General features: G+C 36.6%; 1 protein-coding gene and 1 long non-coding RNA gene across 2 annotated transcripts in view; one reads left to right on the top strand and one right to left on the bottom strand.

The window, feature by feature from the left end:
• The first annotated feature begins 318 nt into the window (after positions 1-318).
• On the top strand, positions 319-2,459 carry LOC308408294. Its single transcript, XR_013973779.1, has 5 exons — positions 319-333; positions 424-468; positions 585-781; positions 1,145-1,252; positions 1,811-2,459. It is a non-coding gene; the product is annotated as an uncharacterized lncRNA (long non-coding RNA).
• A 1-nt stretch (position 2,460) lies between these two features.
• The window catches only part of LOC308408293 (uncharacterized protein), a 36,470-nt gene continuing 15,635 nt past the window's right edge, over positions 2,461-23,295 (bottom strand). The window contains exons 2-8 of the mRNA XM_080900495.1: positions 22,225-22,286; positions 4,449-4,546; positions 4,211-4,347; positions 4,062-4,127; positions 3,828-3,874; positions 3,514-3,662; positions 2,461-2,795 (exon numbers count right to left, since the gene is read on the bottom strand). Of these exons, the coding sequence (XP_080756621.1) occupies positions 2,473-2,795; positions 3,514-3,662; positions 3,828-3,874; positions 4,062-4,127; positions 4,211-4,347; positions 4,449-4,546; positions 22,225-22,286 (882 nt within the window). The 3' untranslated portion in view covers positions 2,461-2,472. The remainder of the gene's footprint in view (positions 2,796-3,513; positions 3,663-3,827; positions 3,875-4,061; positions 4,128-4,210; positions 4,348-4,448; positions 4,547-22,224; positions 22,287-23,295) is intronic.

The raw sequence follows: 23,295 nt of genomic DNA, 5'->3' as shown, positions 1-23,295 counted from the left end.
TCTGCAGTACGGTGTACATTTTAGGACATCGTCAGGTATCAGACAAAAAATTGTCAGGTGTCAGTTGTCAAAAAAAAAATTGTCAGTTGTCAAAAAAAAAATTGTCAGGTATCAGAAAAAAAATTGTCAGGTGTCAGTTGTCAAAAAAAAAATTGTCAGGTATCAGACAAAAAATTGTCAGGTGTCAGTTGTCAAAAAAAAAAAAAAAAGACAGGTATCAGAAAAAAAATTGTCAGGTGTCAGAAAAAAAATTGTCAGGTGTCAGTTGTCAAAAAAAAAAAAAAGTCAGGTATCAGAAAAAAAATTGTCAGGTGTCAGAAAAAAAATTGTCAGGTGTCAGAAAAAAAAAAATGTCAGGTATCAGAAAAAAAATTGTCAGGTGTCAGAAAAAAAATTGTCAGGTGTCAGAAAAAAAATTGTCAGGTGTCAGAAAAAAAAAATGTCAGGTATCAGAAAAAAAATTGTCAGGTGTCAGAAAAAAAAATGTCAGGTATCAGAAAAAAAATTGTCAGGTGTCAGTTGTCAAAAAAAAAAAGTCAGGTATCAGAAAAAAAGTTGTCAGGTATCAGAAAAAAAATTGTCAGGTGTCAGTTGTCAAAAAAAAAATTGTCAGGTATCAGAACACAAGGTACCAGAAAGAAAATCTTCCTGCAGGTGGCGCTGTTGTCATGTCCCACCCGAATTGATTTCCAAATACGTCATCAACGTGTGACCGTGAGAGAGCGTAAGGTCATTGACCTCACCGGAGTTTTACTGTGGTTCAGGCTCCTAACGACACAAGGTAAGTTTAACTTTTTCTCCCTTTTGTTCATATTTTTGCCACAGTTGTGTTATATTAAGTTGCAGTTATGTTGTGAAAGTTACATATCAGAGACGGAAAGCCAGTTTTGTACGAAACCAAATCAGTACTATTTTTGTCTGGCTAATTCATTCTAGCTAGCGACAGTGGTGAAACGTGATTCAAATTTAAACTGTTCAGTAATTGTTTTGTATACATTTCAGCAAATGGACAAGCTGAAAGCTTACGAGCAGTTGCATTTGAATACTAATCCTATTTGAAGTAATACATTTCCAGTGGTAGACATGTTAGATTGTCACACCTGGCTATGCATTGTTTTATTAATATTATCTATTGTCTTGATAGCTTGAAGGGGATGATGCCGGTTTCATATCACTGGACTTATCCATGGCAGTAGAGTACATCCATGCACAGAGAATCATTCACCAGGATATAAAGCCAGCAAATGTCATGGTAAGCCATATTGTATTTTTCTTTTTCTCCACTTTGTTTTTGAAGATCAAAATAAAAATAGTATATTATTTATTTAACTTTATTCTCTTCAGTCTATTAAACACTACATTTGAACAATGAGAAACTTTTCTGGCATATTCATATAAAGGATTTTTAAGTAAGAAGCCTTACATTGTTTATTTAATAGTCCAATTTTTCTTTAATATGTTGGTTCTTGCACACCTACAAAATTCCCAAACATGTTGTAAGTTTAGGCTTTACAAACTGAAAGTTTCTATTATTTTATTAGTCTGTACCACTTGCTTAAGTGGAATGGGGATTAAAAAATGCACAGGACTATAAAACCGGGTTGGATCATTAACCAATCTGTTAATTTTAATGTTGGGTATAATAAACAATCTCAGAATAAATCTGCAGTGATTGGGTGATCTGGGTGCTAAAAGCTTTGAGGGGTTTTTTTTCCCCCCAATTATGAGCTGTGGTCTTTGGAATGACATTTTTGATAACATTTGTGAAATTTTAGACAACCTGGTAAGTTCTCATATGTATACCTTATAGGTTCACCACCCTTCTAAGAAGGCAGTCCTGACAGACTGGGGCATGGCAAACATAAGAGACACTGTGATGCTTCGTCAAGGGAGTAAGTTCACTGCCCAGGCTACTGGTCCAGCTGGTGGCACATATCTTTACATGGCCCCTGAATGCATACTGATGTTTGAAGAGGCCTCGTTCCAGACAGACATGTGGTCCCTCGGAGCCACATATCTGGAGATCCTGACGGGTTCCGCTCCGTGGATGGTTAAAAAACAAAGAGAACTGGCTGCACTAATGGCCACCAAAACCCCACCACATGCCCTATCACATCTCAGTGACAAAAACAGTTTTCTTGGTGGTTTGGTGAGCTATGACCCAGACTCAAGGCCTTCCGCATCTGATGTTGTTAAGTTTCTCAAGTCAGGCCTTGATCTTACGAGCCGATATGGCTACAAGTGGTAATGTTGCTACAGTCTGCAGTTCAAAAGTCTTTCAATGTGAATTATGTTCTACATTATTGTTAACAAAAGTTGTGGTAAATGAAACACTGAATCATTATGAAAGATGGCACCTTGTCAATTGTATTTCAACATTTTATTGTACATTTTGTTGGTCAGACAGTTTTCAAATTACCTGTTGATTTTAAACAAGGATAAATAAATGTTAACAAACACTGTTGTATGATTTTATTGGTCATTGGAAATGTTTACTGGTGCACCTTCCATCCTCTCTCTCTTCAGAAAGATGTATATGTCATTTGCCTCGGCAAACGTAGAAAGTGTAGGAACTGCATTTCTGTTCATGGCAGTTGTGAGCTCTTGGACTAGCATGAGGTATGCAGCAAGGCAACCATCAGGTGTGCAGGGAAACTGGCTGTTTTCTAAAATGTTCTGGCACATGTCTCTGAATTCCTGGTTTGCTACCAGTGAAGGCTCTTCCCTCTCACAGATTAATTGCTTGGCATAGTCTAAAAGGTCTGGGTCAACAATGTGCAGCACATTGCCATATCCTGCGAATGAAAGACAATATTGAAAAGATGTTCACTTTGAATGTTAAAAATAAATGAATAATGACAAAGCTGTTCTAGAACCTGTATAAGAAGCAGTCAGTGTTTACAGATGTTATTACAGAAACTTAAAGATGGAAATATCACTCAAACATTTAGATAAATTTTTAGTTAAAGGTGTCAATATGAAGCCATTTTAGTATTGACAGTAGAAATTCAGAAATCTCTTATTGTACTACAAGTAGGCTTCTTCGGAAGACACAAAAGAGAAAGCACATTATAACAGTTTTACGCTCATTACACTGGCTTCCAGTATATTTTAGAAAATTCATTTTAAAATTTTAGTAATGACTTTCAATGCTCCGAATCGTGAAGCTCCTGCCTTAATTTCTGATCTTATAGAACCCCACGCTCCCTCTCCCAGCCTGTGATCATCTAATCAATGGCTGTTAGTAGTCCCACCAGAAGACCAGAGGCAATAGATCTTCCAAAGCGGTGGCTCCCAGGTCATGGAATGCTCTGCCTCCATCATTACGTTTCCTTGATTGCATTTATTCTGTATGTTCGATTGTGCTGTTTTATGTTTATCTGTTTTATATTATTGTGAAGCCACTTTGTGGTTTTTATCCTGTGAAGAGTGCTATATCAAAGTAAAAGTAAACTAATGAAAGTTAAAAAACAAACAAAAAAATAAAACCCCACAGGCTTTCAAATGACATACCAGGAGGTGGTGAGGTAAACAGAAGGTCGGGTTTCCCAAATGGACCAGGTGCATTGCGTTGCTTGCGGATGTCATGGGTGTTCCAAACTGTTTGCTCTGTTTTTAAGTCTCTTTGAAGCAGTGGCAAGTGTGAGTACTGCAAGCAGTTGCTATGAAAAAGGAGAATTAAAAAATTAATATGTTCATCTGCTTCTTTGAGGTAGAATAAGTAAAAGCTAAATTTTAATCAGTACTCAAAAAACAAAGGCATTCCTAGACCACATACTTTCATACTGCTGCTTGATTATTTTTCATGTCTAAAAATATTGACTTACATGTGCACAGGATTGTCCAGTTCAAGGATCCCAGACTCCATCATGGCCTACGCATGTTGTTTTGAAAAAGACATAAGTTGTGAAGGTGAGAATTTCATTAGTGAAAAGGTACAGATGTACATAAACACAGATTCTGGCCTTGTGTTTTCAGATAAACTAATCCATCGTATGTTTAACGAAATTTGGATGGCTACTCTTTGTTAATAGGTTTTACAGGTGAAAGATTTGCTTTACCTCAAATGTTGTCAGCCATTTCTTAATCCATGTCCGCTTTAAAATACTGTTGAAACATTCAGCTCTCTAAACAACAGAAACATGACATTATCAGTTTTGTTGTCAGGTTGTTACTTTAGAAATAGTCATTTACCAGCTTAAAGACATACCTGGTTGTGCACTGATGTCCCCATTCTGAAGCACCTCCATGCCTGATTCCCAAGATCTCGCATGTGAAATGCCATCTGCATTTGACCCACAACAAGTTTCTCCTTTCCTCTGTCCCCCCGAATCATTTGAGGACAGCCTAAAGACACAAACTGAAGATAATTAGTGAATGATGAAAAAATAAATTTATTAACAAAATGTAATCTTTTTTAACCCCCCTTTTTTTAGTATATTGCATACCACCCTGTTCTTGAACAGCCTCAAAGAAGTATCTGGCCACAAAGTTTTGCTTGCGGTTGGATGTGCCCACCTTTAGCCATAGAACCTTCCTGGAAAATCTGAAAAGAAAGAAACAGAAAAGTGGCCACTTGTACATATGATTTAATCATGTTTTGGCACTATGTTTGGTTTTTGTTACATTCCCCAAGAGTATGCTGGTTTTCCATTGACAATTTTTTTTCTGATACCTGACAATTTTTTTTTTGACAACTGACACCTGACAATTTTTTTTCTGATACCTGACAATTTTTTTTTTGACAACTGACACCTGACAATTTTTTGTCTGATACCTGACGATGTCCTAAAATGTACACCGTACTGCAGGCTGCTTTCTTCGTTTTTGCCAATACTGTGTCAATAAAATTGCCCTTCCTGAGTTAAAGTGGACATCACTATAGCTACTTACAAGCTTAGCAGTGCCAACAAAGTGTCAGGTTTTCAAGTAATTGAGTAGTTCCTGTGCACCCAGCTTCAGGCGGTGAGTCCATTGTCCTTTGCTTTTCTTTTGTTTTGTCCTCCTGTCTGTTTATGTTTAAATGGAATATTGTTTTCTATCCACATCTGTGTAAACACAGATCAGTTGGTAGCCCATATTTTATTAGTTATTGAAAATACATACAATAATACAAAGACCACAATACTTATTTTATAAAACCTATATAGTCCTTTAAATAATCCATAAACCACACTGCTTTTAGGAAGTGTTACATATTTAATAGGTAATTTATATGGTTTGGGTTCTTTGGTTTACAGGGGGTTGGAAGCCTGTGCCGATGATGAGGCACTGATGGCACAGTAATGAGAGCAAAAGGATACAGACACAGGCCTTGGGGGGACTACGATCAGAAAAACACCAGACAACTCCTCTGTTAATGTGTTTCCTGTGCAACATAAGACAACTAATAAAGCTGAAGAGAAGCGACACCATCTGTGCCCACATTATAGGTGCAAGCCAGAATTCTGTACAGTTGTAAGGGATGGTCTCCATATTGAGGATGTGGTATACGTAGATATTATTGTTAATGCAAAAAAATTTTTTTTCTTAATTTCATTTAAATAGGAGGAGGAGGGATAGAGGAATTGAACTGAATTAGTAAATGTAGAGTATTAGATAGGAGGAAATGTTTTTCTAGAGAAACTGTGGTACTGCATGAGGGAGTCATGAGTGGCAGAGAGGTATCAGAGGGTGGTGCAGGACATGCATGAGGACAGCAAGACAGTGGTGAGATGTGTGGTAGGAGTGAAAGATGTGGTCAAGGTGGGATTTCATCAGAAACTGGCTCTGAGCTCCTTCTTGTTTGCAATGGTGATAAGTTGACACATGAAGTCAAGCAGGGAGTCCATGGGTTAAGATATTTGCAGATGACATTTTGATCTGTAGTGAAAGTAGGGGGAGGTAGGCGAGAGCTTGAAGAGGTGGTGGAGGAAAGAAGAGGAATGAATGTCAGTAGAAAAAAGACAGAATACATGTGTATGAAAGGGGGGGGGGAGCTAGAAAGGGTGGAGTTGTCACAAATATGTGATTGAAAAATGGCATCAAGCCTGGTAGTGCTATAATGTACAGGATGGGGGATTGACAAAAGATGAGTGACAGAGCTGGAGAAGGTAGAATTGAAGATGCTTGGTGACGTGGAAATAAGTATACTAGAAGGACAACTCGGGTTGAGTGGTTTGGAGAAAAAAAAGTTAGAAAGGCAAGGCAGATGTTGCCAGATCACAACAACAGTTGCCTCAAGCTGCTTTTTATTGTAAGGTAAAGACCCTACAATAACAATAGAATGACGGAAAACTACATCCGCTGCTCTTATTATTTAATGTTTGTTTTGGAACATCAAATAGAAAATGCTACTTTTGCTGCTGAAACATAGTGAATACATAGTGCCCACTACTGGACCGCACTTTGATCCAGAAAATGAAGTCAACTACTGTAGGTGAGGTAAGCAGCTTCACATTTGCTGATGGGTCCCTGTAACTATCTGTTACAATCACTGTTCTTGTTTAAGCCTTCAAACACACTGCCTATACGTATTTGTTAGCCACAGACTATAAAGTAAGATTGTGTCTTAGTTTCTTGCTAGTGTAAACACATCTCATGTATACAAAGGATGTTGTGGTATATAAACACGTGTTTGTCTTTTATTGCTCTACTTGACTAGTTGCAGGTTATTGACTGAATTTAAAGGAGCTTTCATATTTGCATTTTTATTCTTATATTTGATATATTCTAGCTTCACTTCTCTCTAGTACCAGCTATAAACTTTAACATTATCAAACAGCTGCATATGGAGTTGTGCTATATAATGTTTTTTTCCATCATCGTTATTGTGTTTATTTGTTTATATTTTTTAGTTTCACTCCTGTTCAATTGTGTATGGTGGTGCAGCATAAATAAAGCTCTTGGACCTTGGACGAAATAAGAAATATTCTTTGCAGCAACTGAGAAAAAAAAGGACCAAGAAACTATATTCTATTTTTATTAGAGAATAGGATATTGGGGAGAGCTAAGCCAGCAGGTGAGTGAGTCAGATGATGTGCAGAGAATAGCAATTCCTCCTCTATATTAGATCTTAATTCTTAAGTAGGTAATGAACTTATAGTGGGGTTATTGTCACACAGTCTAAACAGTATCAGTATAATTTTTTTTTTTTAAGTTTGACTTTGACTGATACCTGGCATGGCTGATATTGTGCTGTTTCCTGTCCCTTTAAAGTGGCATGTGGAGTTTTTGTGGCCTGGTAACTGCTGATGTTAGCAGTCCACTTAGTCATGTACTAGGTCAGTCAGGAAAACGGCTACAGAGAATTTAAAGGCTGAGAGAAATGAAAAAAAAAAATCCCAAACATTCACATTATCTTAGTGCATGTGTGGTTGGGACCGTTCTGCAATAGGAAAAAAACCTAAATGCAAATGCAGCTAGGAAGCGTTCTAAAGGGGAGGTGAATTTAAACACTTTCTTGCCAGATGCTGAAAAGGTATAATTACGTAAGGCACCACTAAGTGTAAATATGTCATCACGACCCCTGAAAGTAACCATTACAGCAATTTCAACACTTACTTACTATCATACTGATGGTAAGCATGCTTTTTTAGATAAATCCCTGATTTATCTTAGCCTTATTAATGCTAACACTGTGTCGGTTTGGAAGTGACATCAATCAAAGCCCTTAAACACGACTAAAATATTTGTCATTCACCAGTCTATGAATATTTTTTTCATTTTAAGAAAAGTTCTTGGCTAAAAAGCTGAATTATATGAGACTGATAAAAGCTAAATTAATAATCCTCTCAAGTGAGGGTAAATTAAGAAACAAAGGCAGATACGGGATACAAACTGAATAAAGTAAAAATGCACCTTTAATGGTGCATTTTTACTTTAATAAAGGTCCAAACAAAAGTCAATATAAAAGAACAGAAACATAATCAGGGAGAAAAAACAGCTGGCAACAGTATGATAACACAAAAAACAAACTGAGGCTTTAAATAGACACATGATGTAATTAGGGGAATGGGAAACTGGGCTACATGGCTGAAACTAATCACAAATAAGAAAGCAGGGGAACCAAAACTAAACACAACACACACAAGGACAAGCGCTACCAAAAATGAAACAGACCAAATGTTGGGCACACAAGCAGGAAAGAACACTGAAACTTAGAATACTAAATTACAAAACTGAGAATAAAATCATGAGGAGAAATAAGCTAGAGTAGAAAACTCGAAATGACCAGAACAAACAAAGCAGAAAATATATAATAGAAAAACAAAACTAAAAATTTAAACTCACAATGGTAGAAAACATGGTTCTGGCTCCAGACTTGTAAAACATTAAAACTGCTTGCAATTTACTTTGTAGCCCCCTTATAGTGCTAAAACAGTCCCTTTTTTGTCCAGTTCCACCTTTAAGCCATTTATGCTGTAGGTTCTGGGCTTAACTTCCATAGATGCACATTCCATAGATGCACTTCTGGATTATGGTTTAGGGAATTTTGGAGGAGAAGTCAACACTTTGAGGCAGGGTCATGGTCTGTGGGTTTATTTTGTGAGATTTGAGGTTTTGTTTTATCTTTGTAGTTTTTGGTTATTAATGTTATAAAAGAAAATCTTCTGTTCTCAGTGTTATTGCTAGGTTTGTAGTTATCAGTCATTTCTTCACTTTTGAGCTTTCACTCATATTTTAGTAGTATTTTTCTCTGTGGTTCCTTTTTTCTGCCCTACTATGTCTTCCCCCTGTGTCAAGTGTTTTCTTGTGTCTGTGTTTCCCTCTTTAGTTATTGTTATTTATTTCCTCTTTTACTTTACTAGTATGTATCTAATCCTGTCATTCCAGAGTCACAGTGCCTGTTTACCTGGTGTTTTCCTGTTTACCCCTTTTTTTCCATCTGTCCTCAACTTCTAACCCTCCACATGAGTCTACAAACTCTGCAGCAATGACACCTTCATGTCTTAGTCAGTGTATATTTTCAGCAGTTTACAGCTGGGCTGATCCCCAATCTCTTCAGTGCCTAAGCGGGTAGATGATCTTGGGTAGATGCTGAACCCGAAACAGTATGAGTGCGAGTTTATAGAAGAAAGAGCAAAGTATTAATAAATAAAAAGCGCCCTGTTTGATCTTGTCTGTGTGAGGCCCTCAGTGTAAAACACTAACTGGTCAATAAGACAAGTAAGAATGACCCACAATGTTTATTTCTCATACACATTAATGAGCCTTGACTGTTCATGACCCTGTCAAACCTTCAAAAGTCGTTCTTGTGCAAACCACTTTGGTATATGCTAACTGCTCCATTTCAGAAAAACCCCACAAGACCTCCCTTTTTGGAAATTCTCTGACCCAGCTGTCTAGCCATCACAATTAGGCTCTTGTCAAAGTCGATCAGGTCATTATGCTTGTCCATTTTTCGTGCTTCAACACATCAGTTTCAAGAAATGACTGTGCACTCGCTGCCAAATATATTCCACCCCTTGACAGGTGCCACTGTAACAAGATAATCAATGTTATTCACTTTACTTGTCAGTGGTTTTAATGATGGTTGATCAGTGTATACTCAAATAAATGAGGAAAAACACATACTCATGAACTGAGAGTGGACATACTCGTTAATTCAAAGTGGGCACATTTGGGAGACAGGCTGCATTTTTAATTTAAATCTCACATACAGAGTGCAAAAAGCGATGTGACAAGCACCATTTACAGATCAAAACATTATCTTGACAAAAAATGTCCATCCTGAGTGACTTTCAAATCGTCAAGTGAAAATGTTGTCAGATTATTAGAGGTAGATGTTTAAAATGAGGAGACGATCCTGTTTACTCACTGGCAAAGTGCCTCTAAACTTGTAATACCTCACTTCCCGTGATATAACAATAATTTCTTAATGGTTTAAAGTGCTGCGGACATGATGTAAACATGTTTACATACATATAACTCCCATAGATGTTATGTGAGAAAATATGATGAAAATGAAAAATGCTTGTATTTGTTGTGGCACAACTGCAGTACACCTTTGGCATAATGGTACTGTTTGTCTTTCACTATATGAGAATGTTTCTTTTATTTGTAGAGTCACATGACCAGCATGGCATTGACTGATACATTTTCTCTGATCTGCGAAAAGGTTGCTTATTCAGTCTTAGGTCACCTAATCTACATAAGTATATACACATGCAAACCTTGAGAAGTTTGAATATTGGCGGACTTTTGTAATTACTCAAAAGATTATGTTCAAAACCTTGTGTCGTCTTATCACATTCATTTCACCCAGAGTATATAATTTGACTTTAGAGACTGAAGGCTATATAAGTTTAAAGAATAGAAACATTTGTAGCCAAGCAGTGGCTAGATGTGAATGGGCTGACCTTAAATTTTGCAACCATTGTGACTTACAGAGTAAGAATTTAAATTATTTGCCATTGCACTGACTTTTGGTATTCAAAGAAACATCTTTCAAACTACCAAATGATCATTTTCAGCATAGCAGACTGTCATATTTCCCACAGGATAAAATGCTGACTTTGGTGTTCCTAAAGTGGATTGAGTAAGAATTCCAATATCAGGCTGTGTGATGCTTGATTCTTTGACAAACTACTAACATTAGCAGATCCTAGGCCTCAGTCACACAAGCCTAGAGAGTGCCTGCCAGTTGGTGAATGGTTGGTGGACATTGCTGTGTGTGCTAAAAAAGTTGCACCGTTTTGAATCAAGTGATAAGGCACAACTTTTACTTTGAAGGTGGCTAATAAAGCATGCACAAAGAGGGTTTTGGCACAGTACCTGTTTTATGATTAATTCCACCCAGCGATGGCCATCAGCAACCACCCACCGCTGGTTGGGGGATAAACATTTTTTCTTAGTAGCCTGTGATCATCAGGGTGTCTCTGACCAGTATCTAGAGCGATGACTAATTGAACAGTTTATGAGTAATAGTCTGTGAACTGACCTGAATCATCTTCATTTTATTTTTTTTAATAAGCAAAGTGATTTTTAATTTCTACTTTTTTCCCATTATGTGTTATTATCCACAGGAAATAACTGTTTTTGCGTAGTTGACACATCAATGACTAGTTTCTTCTTCTTTTTTTTTGTCTGTTTTTGTTCTTCAGTCTGGATTACAATACTTTCTTGCACAAAGTAATGTTTCAAATGAAGTACACCTTGCCTTTTCAACCTTCAGTCAATATTTTTTTCTGCAATTCCAATATATTCTTTAGGCCATTCATTTGAATATTTATTAGAGGTAATAGAAAATAGAGAATTCCCCACTGCTTGCAGATCTGCATCTTAATCGAGGTCATGCCATAGTTTGGCATTTCCTTTAGTGCTTAATAATATAAGTGTTCCCACAGCTTTTGAGGGCTCGACCAGAAACTCTGTATAGAAATGACCAATTGTGTGCTGCCAAATACTAATAATATATTTAAACAGTTGTTTTAAATGAGACAAGGTCGCATTCAGAATGTATTTTGCTTTTATTTTATTAGGTTCTGTGATAGTATATGAGCTTTGGTATTACAAAATTACAATTTTATATTGTTGGGCATCCATGTTGAAGATGGTCAAAAGTTCAAATATTGAGGTCAGTGTATCAGCAAACCTCTGAAGACTTATGCTCAGGCGTCAGAAAGCTTCAAACACGCAGTTTCAGACAGTTTCACGTAGTTTTGTCTGCCCTTGGCTGCAAAAAGAACTAGAATAACTGTGAATAATGCAAAGCAACTCTAGTAGAATCTAAGAATAAAAATATGGAGCTGGGAATGAGCACAACACATTTCATTTATGGCCTGCTAAGCCTAAGTCAAAAGGTTGTTTCTGTTTTTCCATAACAGCATTCTTATACTGACCTTCAGTGTGAGCTTATATATCATCTATAAATCTGGTTAATAGTGAGTAGAATGAAAATAAATATGTTTCCCCAATACCTGACCAGCATGGATTAGCTTTTCATGAACAGCTCATGTATATATTAATATCATGTGAAACATGCATATTCGTCTTTTAGAAAAAGGGTTCATCATGTTATTTATACCATGTGTACTGCATCATTGACTCTTGGAAGCCAAACTGTATAATGGAATGATTTCCTGAAGCAAGTATTGATTGTATTATTTTTTTATGTTTTATTTTCTTTAAGCAAAAAAAATAAATAATAAAATTGCATGTTGACCATTTCAGCTGCTTGCTTTTCGGAAAAAGCTTTTCTTTTAATATAATTATTTATTAACAAATGTCTTTTGCAACTGTTTGCTTGCTTCTGACCACTGGAGAATTTTAAAAGCAAATATGATCTATATTAGATCTGTTTTTAAGGGTGACTCTTTTCTGTAGCTCATTTCCAAGTTGTATGAATGAAGATTTTCAAGATTATTTTGGGGTTTTTTTTACACCTTAAAAATATTCAAATGAAGCTTAACCAGCCTCTTACCAAGTCATTCAGAAGGTTCTGAAACTGCTTTTCTAACATAATTCAGCCTTTGAAAGCAATAATTATTCTCAATTAATTACAGTTTCAGCACCATAAGCTTTGAGATTGTGCGTTGGTCTGTCAGTTTCCAGGTTCTGCGGTCCTCAGTGTCCCTTATTAAGCCTGTTAGATTTAAATTGCTCCACATATGAAGACTTTTGAGAAAGTAATAGCAAAATGAGACCTTTCACCTTGGACTGATGGAAGAAATTAATTCTGACCTAAAATAACTACATTTGATTGACAGGTTAATTGAAGATCACTTCCCACCATGTGCCAATGTGGTGGAGTATTCAGGATAAACCATAAACATTACATAGTATAGTATTTATATAGTGTATATTGTTATTATCTGTGGATTTAGATAACTGCGCACTTCAGAGTTTTTTCAGCATCAGACTAAATCTGAACTCTGATCACTTAACTGCTTGAATATTTCAAATATTTTCAACCTGGATAAAATAATTATAATTATAATTATTATTTTAGAAAATAACATCACTGTCTGGAAAAGTAGCTCCACCAACAAGCTGTACGAGTATTTACAATCCATCACTTACAGTGCACTCACTATATGGCAACGAGTCACTCTTGCAGAGCTTTGTGTACTCCCATTCTCATTTTATAGCACGGTGGCACGGTGGTTAGCACTGTTGCCGCACAGCAAGAAGGTCCTGAGTTCAATTCCAACATCAGGCCGGGGTCTTTCTGTGAGGAGTTTGCATGTTCTCCCCGTGTTTGCGTGGGTTCTCTCCGGGTACTCCGGCTTCCTGCCACTGTCCAAAGACATGCAACTTGTGGGGATAGGTTAATTGGATAATCCAAATTGCCACTAGGTGTGAATGTGCGAGTGAATGTGAGTGTGAATGGTTGTCTGTCCCTGTGTGTTAGCCCTGCGACAGACTGGCGACCTGTCCAGGGTGTACCCCGCCTCTCGCCCTATGACAGCTGGGATAGGCTCCAGCGCCCCCCTGCGACCCTGAAAAGGATAAGCGGAAGCAAATGGATGGATGGAACATCAAAATTTGGGGGAAAGGGGGGGAAAACACATTACAGCCCACTTTCAGTGTTCATAAACTAACTTTATAGCCTGTATTTCTTTTGGGACTGTGACTGTATGCAAGTGGAATGAGGGATGCAGTCCATTTCTAGCAATTCTAAATATGTACTCTTTTACAGTATGTACCAGTATACGCCAGTTGCTTTGTCACATTTAGTCCCAGAGAAAATAGTTCATACTGTCACCTATAAATGTGGTGAAATTCCAAGTGCAGGTATCTGACATGTGGTACAATTTAATAAAAATCAGGATTCCACCGAGTGAAATATGTAATGCTATTGCACATTCAGTGGCGTGCACTGGTTTTCATCAACTAAAGCACATCCTACTTTCTCATTTTTTTTGTAATTTCCAGAGCTAAGAACTCCCTGTCCAAGTACCACAATGTATGATTTCGCACTTTAACAGTTATTTGAAAGACATCAAAAGAGATGTAACTGAATTTCTGGACAGGACAGATAGGCCCAGTGGATGGATTTTTTTTAAGGCGATAAAACATATGTGTATCTCCCAGTTCTTCTTAGAGTCTGGTTTAGAGGAAAAAGGGAAAGTGCCCAGACCTTTGCTCTAAAAAAGGTGTGTTGATTTAGAAGTTTAAAGATCTTATAGAACAAGGCATCTTCCTTCCTTCTTCCACACAGAAGAAAGATATAAGTGAGCGTCACTAGAATAGGAACCCACTACAGAAAGAGATGATTAATTAATCTCTTTACATTAAGTCAGTGGAAAGAGATGATGACATTTACATTTACAATTACAGTTGCAATGGCTCTCACTGTAGATCTTTGCAGAATGCAGGCAGTCCTAGGTGCAAAGAGTTTCCTCAAGATGCTACACAATTACAGCTGTTCCAGCTAAGTAATTACATTGCCTGACACAGCACACAAGGTTGATCCAAACCTAATATACTTGAGGATCTTAAGCAGCTGTTTAGCAAATATAACAATAATATTTGTTGAATAGCTTATAAAAACACGATTGTTTTGGAGAATGCCATAGTTAGTAATAATAATCATTTGCAACATACATGTTTCTATCACTTGTGTTTCAAATTCACAGACGTTTAAAACATTCAAAGTGCATTTGCCCAGCCTAGGAAAGAGATTTCTCTCTGAACATATGTGCAAGGGGTGAGGTCAGCGCTCTCACAGCAGCACCATGGAGCCCCATGGAACACACTCAGATGCACCCGCACACACACACAGGCCCTGGTCTTAATCACGGCAGCAGAGAGAACTAAACATTCGGTGTGATTACACTTAAATCCCTGGGTACATTAGAGTGAAACCCTGAAGAACATGTTGCTAAAAGTTCTTCTGAGAAAGTGCAATACAGGTCTGTCTCCATATTGCATTAACTGTAAAATGAATTTATCAGTCAGTGTAAACATTTAGTGACACCCTAATAACGAGTAGTTAAAGTGGGATAAAGATTTAAAGGTTTTGCTTTAACTCTTTATTATCAAATTATTGTGTTGTTCTTTGTAGCAGCTTCAGAAAAAATGACAGCATCAGCATTTGAATTGCTTGTCTATATTTTTTTTCTTTCATTGCAGTAATGAGACTGGAATTGTTCTATGTGCCTGTGGCACAATTTCAAATGGGTAGAGGGCCAGAAATGATCTATTGTAGGTATTGCAGGTTTAAATTAAAATAAATGAAATGAACAGTACAAATTAAACTAATAATATCCAATAATATAAGCAAAACTGACTACAGTAAATAATCTACCCAACCAGCCGTTGAGTCTGTTCCACTTATACTTATCAGGGTTGTGGGGGGGCTGGAGCCTGTCCCAGCTACCATATGTTAGGAGGTGAGGGTACATCCTGGACAGGTTGCCAGTCTGTCGCAGGGCTAAAGTAAGCTACAACAAAATATAACTGTTGATACAAAACAGAATAATTTAATTTACAATGATAATATTTATAACCACATACAAAAAGCACATAATTATAGATATTATATAAAAATCAGAGTAAACACACAGTCTGCAGTTTCTCTAGCCTTCTTGGCAGTCTGTTGCAATTCCATATACATTTTTTGCATTATTTTATTACTTATGTTAGCTAATAAAATAATGCAACTTTTAATAGTTAAAATTCTAAAGGACAAATAGGTTTAATATGCACTTTCAATTTGTGTATTACTCTTTACTTTCACAATTCTGAATGAATCACAACCAGTATATCGTATTCTTTGGTGGACTAGAAAGGATAATGCTACAATTATCTATTCTATTAGTTATAAAAAAGCATCCATCATGTCTAACTTTCTATTGTGGCTAGCACTAAAGTTGTCAGTTTGCTTTTAAGTTCACCAATACTTCTGAGTCAAGCTTTGTCTCTTGATAGATATGAAGTCTAAGGGAACCCATTAAAGACAAGACTGCTAGCAAGTGTTACACCTTCAGGATTGTCAGCATAGCAACTGCAAAACCTTTCTTGTCTCTTTTTAGAAAAATGTGACCCCAGATCTAGCTTTGAAATATGATTGTTCTGTGGTTAGTGCATCTGCTCTGGTCAGTCCATCTGACTTCATATGCTATCATTAATGCCTGTGCAATATGCTGGATGTTTATTATGTCTCATGGTCCCTTTTATTGGTTATTTTTATGCATTATTATTAAAAATAGATTTGAGGTCCTACAGTCTGGAAGATCTGACTGTGTTCCATTTTAGTTCAACCACAACCCCAGAGCATTTTCTTTTTAAGAAACCACAAACATATACAAAATTCTCCATGCCAGATTTCCACCTATAAGATCTTTTATGAATCTCTCAAGTAGACCAAAGTTAATTATTATACAATTAGAAATCACATCACACAAATACCCATATCAGCTGTTGGCAGTGTGTGAAAGCTCACACCTTGCAAGAGCTAACTTAAAGTTCAATTCAGTCAGATTAAAATGAACTTACATTTACTGCTCACTATGTATAATTTTTTCACCAAGTTTACCAGGCCCAAAAATGCGCTAGTTCCTATTAATTTCTTACACTAAGGTATAATAGTCTGATCTGTATTCATTATCATTTGAACCTTTCTCACATGCTGCCCACCAATCACCGCCGGTTCCCAGACCAAATAAAATAGTATTATGGAAACACAGACAGATTTAATGGGTCTTGGTATTAGCCCTTGGTAATGATTGCTATTAGCAATCATGTGCAGATATTTTTGCAAGACAGACCTTGCATCAACTCAAATTGAGTTGCCATTGTAAGATTTTTTTTCCTGTCAGAATCACTTTGGATTTTATTCATTAAACAAAATCCTTTTTCAGTAGCACCTCTGGGACCTGCACTGTCTGGAACAGTAGCTCCACCAACAAGCTGTGCGAGTATTTACAGTCCATCACTTACAGTGCACTCACTATATGGCAACGAGTCACTCTTGCAGAGCTTTGTGTACTCCCATTCTCATTTTATAGCTAAAAAGGTATTTTTTTTTAGTTCACTGTTCAACAGAAAAAATGAAGATTTCAGCTGTGGCTGTTTGTTCTTTGAGTGTTTTTTGTGAGTATGAATGTCCATTTGGAGAAAGCGATTAAAAAAAATCAGTCAGTGTAACCTAACAAAACAAAATCTATAGTATCTTATCAGATAACAAATTTCTGTTAGAGTTCCAGAAATCTAAGAGGAAGTGGAAAGGCTAATTACCAGACAAGCTTTTTGTAAAGTGGTGCATGTTGCTAAGCATGCATTTTAACCTAAACCATGATGTTGCCCTTTTCAAATGCCCAACGAAAGAGAGTTGGCACAGAGCCCTTAAGGCAAACTTCTTCTATGTATTAGCAGTCAAGGATGAATTGATACTGTTTTGGTTTTTGAGATCACTGACGTCATAATTCTTTTAACAATTCCGAAGCAAATTAGGATGAAATGTCGCACAAATTACCAGGTGCCTATTAGAATAAAAAATAATGAAAGGGATGATGTTTTATATAAGTCGGAAAACTTAGGCTGGCCAAGAAAATCATGATCTTATCTCTACAATCTTATTTCTCTACACAAATCAACATTTATCAATCTAAAACGTCAAAGTTGTAAATTAAATTGAACAAGGAATGGTTTAAAGCAAGGGCGATAACCCCCCCCCCCCCAAATGGTTTGTTCCAGCTCGCCTCTCCCCTGCTCTGGCTCTAGCCCTTTCTGCCAGAGCGATGGTGGCTGAGACGCAGCGGAGCGGAGGTGTAAGTGCCTGGCTTAAAACAGGACATATTAGCTGCATTTAACCTTCAGTTACTCTTTATATAGTTAAGTAGGAGTCAGACCATGTTTCTTTTTAGCTGAAAAACCTTACACCCAGGTAACCTGCAGTGTTGGAAACGTGTTTTCCGACGATGTTTGCTACCCTACAATCCGTCCTGCTCTGTAGTAAAATCAGCGACATTTGACCGTCCTGTTGCTCCCATTGAAATTTATATAGCCTATTTAAAATCGAAAACTTAAAATTGTCTGTAGCCTGCTGTTGTTACCACTGTCCTGTTTGAAATGGAATGAGAGAAGTTGGTTATTTTGTCATATGTGCATGTGCCAAGATTAAACCCAGGAGCAACATTCAGGTAAAAGTGTAAGATCAAATGATCCGTCAATCAAGAATAATGTTGGATCAGTGTTTCAGTATTTATATATTTTATTAGATGTTCATGTGGTTTGGTTATTTGCCTTTTGGTTGAAAGTACACTGAGAGAGGACTTTTTTTTTTATTAGTGGTCTTAATAGTATTTGTTTTTTCATATTAATGTAATTTTTTACATCTAATTGAATACAATCTATTTGTGTATGATTGTAAGTCAAAAGAGGGAGAGAGGAAAGAGGGGAACATGAGGAGAAAGTACAAGGTCAGGAAGAACCAGGTAAGAAAACAGACAGGGAACAGTGACAGGGACAACAGAAACTGTTAAACTGCTTGAAAGACTTGATCACCAAAAAGTGACAGACAGATTTGCCAACCTCAAGGTGAGCCGACATAGGTTAAAATAAAATAAAAAATCTGCAGAGCCTGCAGTAAAGATCTTTTCATACATTGTACCATAGGCAAAGTTGCCTCCATTTTTATAATTTTATTTATCAATATTTTGTACATTTTTACATTTCAAGGACTCTATTTTTGGAGTGTATTTTTATATATCTGTATTGTATTATACATACACATTAAAAGTGAATCTGTCCAAAAAATGCACTCTGTTTACTTCTTACTCACTCATCATTCATCATTTTCCCCCAGTAATTAAGGTTAGGATATGTATTTTTTTTTAATCCATTCTTCGCTTGCAGCATTTAAATAACCTTTATCTGATTTGATGGTTTTGTTACTGACTTTTAAAAAAGTGTTTTGCTTTTCTTTCACAAATATGGGGATTAAATTGTGTTAAAATGTACAAAACAGTGATGTCATGTTTTGTTACGAGGACCCAGGCACAGAGAGACTTGATGAATTTAAGAATCTTGCGATTCAATAAAGAAATTTGCAGACTTGCACAGAGATGGTAAAATTATGATGACTGATAACGGAGACGAAGACAACAGACGACGAGGACAGGGAGGAACAGGGGTTTAAATGCACCAAGGAAACAGTCATAGAGAACTTGGGATAACTGGAGACATTTAAGGATGCAGGGACTGACAGACACGGGGAAGACGTCTCATCGTGACGAGTAAAGTTTATCTTGCCTGGCTGGGCAGCTCTCTGGGTGCTCAGCACCCCCAAAGCTCTGATCCTAGAATCGCCCCTGGTTTAAAATATAATAGGATTGCTGCTGCTACTGTATTTTTAGTTACATCTGAATCTACAAAATGAAGAGCAAAATAAGATTGTATTTTCACTTTGCTATCTCAAAGTTCCATAATTTACAAGCGATAATCTACAGAAGATATTATCCCCCCTGGTCAACACATCCCTGCCTCTGTTAAATTTTATTTATTTTCTTTTTATTCCTGGAGGGGATAACAGTATACACATTTTTATCCCCACTGATAAAATATGTCTTACTTGAGGGATAAAAAGATACATATTTGTATCCTCCATTGATAAAAATATAGGCTACATTTTTATCCACCTGATTTTTAGGCTGAATCATGAAATAGACTAACAAACCACAAAAAAAAAAAAAAAAAAAAAATCAGAAATTCACTTTCTGCACTTTCTTTTAGATCTCCCTGCTTTGATGATGAATGGATTCCATTTCATTCCAACTATTTATTAAACCATCTCTGCAAACTACTGCTAACTAAAATGAGAAATGAATCAGATTTAGATAGACTCACAAAAATCACACTAGAAGTGCTTCCACTGAGTGCCATAAACGTGGTGGTCATCTATAGCAGAATTCTTTTCAAAGGTGAGTTTTGCAGCTCATTTCAACTTGGTGAACTGCAGTCATGCACTAAGGCTGCTGTCTCCCACCAAACAGTTAGAGAGTCTAAGTTTGCTGTAAAGGGACTCTGAAGCTTGCTGATGGTGCAGGGTGTGATGGGCCAATTTATTGCCTCTATCACAAGTTAGGACCTACAGTTCACACTGTAGGCTCTCACTAGTTCTAACAAACTGCAGTCATTTTCACATATTTATTGACTCTCAAGCTCACAAAGTCTGGTGTTCATCTCAGTAAATGGAACAGGGTGCCAGAGAGTTGCAGATGTGGGTACAAGTGGGTGATGCACTGCAAATGACGCTCTGCAGGAAAGCAGAAATAGCCCATCATCAAAGCAGATTGCTTTCTTTGGAATCTACTGTAGTGGAGAATTAATTTATTATTATATAAAAAAAAAGTCATATTAAATATTGGAGTTAAATGGCACAGCTGGTCAAATAGCACCCAGTGGAAAGGGGTTTTAATTCTGGCATGTTAAACTGTTATTATGTTTGATTGGATCATCTGTGTCTGATGTGGAAAACAGGAAACATTAGAATATTGTGCATATTAATTCCAATTAAAAAAAACAAATCTAAAACCAAACCAAAAAACAAACAAACAAGCAAACGTTTTGTTAAGTTCCTGTTTTCATGAAAAGAAAACATCTCTCCCCTTTATTTTTTTCCTACAAATTGCACCTGTATTGCACCCTGTGTGTGTGCGCGTGTGTGTGTGTGTGTGTGTGTGTGTGTGTGTGTGTGTGTGTGTGTGCGTGTGTGTCTTTGTTTATGTTTATCATTGTGGATTCCATAAATTGAAGGTTCAATTTTGAGAGTTGAAAGATTACACTCCAATTTTTTCCACCTTCATTGTAAGCATTTGATTATTCGCTTTGTGCCTTATGTGCTTTTGTTTATTGCTGTTTTTTTTATAACCTTTTGTCCAGACTGCCATTATATATAAATGATGAATGGAGGATTCAATTTTAAAGTGATAGGATTAATAAAAGAGTTCTGTATTCATAGATTCATAGATTCACATACAGCATTTGATGAAAAGAATATATATAGTTTGAAAACTGCAATTCTACACAAAAGTGTTTCCATTTTACACAACATTGACTGCACTCTAGCAAAAAATACACGTCAAATTTTTTGCATTTTTACAAGATTAGTTTGGGTTTGGATAAATAATTTTGTCCTTGTAGTTATGTAGTTATTTCAGTGCAAAACTTTTATAGTGTTTTAAAGTTTGCATAGGTGTTCTCTACTGAGATGTATAAAGGATAGTAACTATATGCTTCCACTTTTACAGACAGCTTTAGGACTATGAAAATCTGATAGAAATGACTGTTAAACTTAGCGTCTACGTTTGTCCTTTATGCCCCCTTTAAGTATTTAGAACACAGAAGAAAGTAAAACTGATTGAAATATTGCAAAAAGGTGAAGAAAAGGAACAATCTTGTTTTCCCACAGAAAATCTTTCAAAGGGAGACATGCACAGCTATGTCTGTTTGTCCGCTGGGTGCTTCTTTCTGCAGTCACACATTTCTTTTTCAGCGATAAGACATTTCTCCTGCAACTTCCTAACAATGCTGAGTGACTTCATAAACTGAACACAGTGGGGGCTGAAAGTTAAAAAAAATAAATAAATAATATATAACACCCAAATTTAAGTAAAGGTGCCATGATTCAACTGGGTTTTCTGTGGTTGCATAGCAACAGTGGGGGCTGAAGTCTAGCACTTTCCCCTAAGCACTCCTATTTGGAAGAGAGGGTTTTGTAGCAGCACTGCGTAAACCCTTTACAATGCACTAAAAAGACAGACTTGCCTTTTTATGAAAGAAAGTAGTAAGAAAGACTCAGCATCGCACACAAAAAACTTCTGAAACAACTAAAAGCTTTATGAAAGATGGAGTTAGAATTGCTAGATTCAAATCTCAGTCACATCCTGATGAACTCTTTACACAACAGGGTTTTATAGCTGTCCACTGGTCCCCTGCTTATGAAGCCAACATTGTCTCCAACAGTGAAACTCAGTGTGACTGAACACTGTATGTATCGACAGAATAAAGCATCTGTGTTTGGATAATAAGCAGCTTACCCAGTGAGGCCATCAGTTCAGTTTCCAAAAAATTTACATGGAAACTAAAATGTTTTTTTGTCTGTGACGTTTTAGCCACGTGAATGCTTTTGCCCTTTTTTTCCAGCTGTTTACACATACAAGGCCAACTGTGCTAAAGACATTTTGAAAGAATCCAAACCCAGGGCTAAAATGGTTTCAGACAATATTCTAATTGTTTCTAGCAGAGCGTTCTCAATATGAAACCAAACGCCTCTTCCAGATGGCTTCCCAGTCTCACCTGGCTCTTCTTATGCATCTCTCAGCACTTCTAAAAGCGTTGGGGAGGCCAAAGCCCCACATCTTTCCAGGAAGAGAGAAAATAGTTAGCCTTGGAGTTCAAGTCCACAATCATCCAATCTGTGTACTACAAAGAAAACACTTAAGGTAAATGAAGCCATGCACAGACAGTGTGATGAATCGTTAAAACAACAACTAATAACGAGTAAACTTAACAAGGTAATGCCCCCCTGTCTGTATATAAAAACCTTTGATCAATCACCCCTCTCCATTGCTTTCCAAGATGCGTATTCTTATTTTTCTTTTCAAATTTAAACCTTACCTCACAGAGAAGCTGACACACAACATCCTCTGACTACAAAGATGATATAAACCCAGTTTATTGGTATATCCACATTTCATTAGGCTTTAATTTTTGAGCCCTTAAAGGCGGTTCATTAGACTTTTTTTAGACGGCTAAATTTAATTAGATACTGCCAGCTTCTAATTCATTTAAGTAGCCTTAGGAGACTTTTACTTTTTCTTTACATGGTTTAGTTGTTTTCTGGTTATCAAATGACTTGAAATGAAATTTGTGTCCAAAATGCTAAATTACATATAGGAGTAGCTTTTTTTATATCTTGTTATAAATAAAGATTATTGACTATCTGTATAATTGACTGCTGAGTTTTATAGAACAATCAACCATATTTGTTGGTACATCAAATAATCAGTAGTCATTAGTCATTAGTTATGTAAAAAACTTGTTTGTAAAATCTTCTTTGTAAGTTTAATCTGTCGGACAAAGAATGCATGTTGTATTTACTCTGGTTATCTTTCTCTAATATTAAAATTTGTTACTAATCTCCATGAGAAACATGCAAGAAATTAAGAAAGCAAGAAGGGGAAAAATATTTTTTCACAGCAATATATGTGTAAAAATAGTTTAATAATAATGGATTGGATTTATATAGCGCTTTTCAAGGCACCCAAAGCGCTTTACAATGCCACTATTCATTCACTCTCACATTCATACACTAGTGGAGGCAGCTACAGTTGTAGCCACAGCTGCCCTGGGGCAGACTGACAGAAG

The sequence above is a fragment of the Rhamphochromis sp. 'chilingali' genome (assembly GCF_963969265.1).
Source record: "Rhamphochromis sp. 'chilingali' genome assembly, chromosome: 13".
In the NCBI taxonomy this organism is placed as follows: domain Eukaryota; kingdom Metazoa; phylum Chordata; class Actinopteri; order Cichliformes; family Cichlidae; genus Rhamphochromis; species Rhamphochromis sp. 'chilingali'.
Note: the sequence above shows the minus strand (reverse complement) of the source record. Positions and strands in the feature narration are given on the sequence as shown.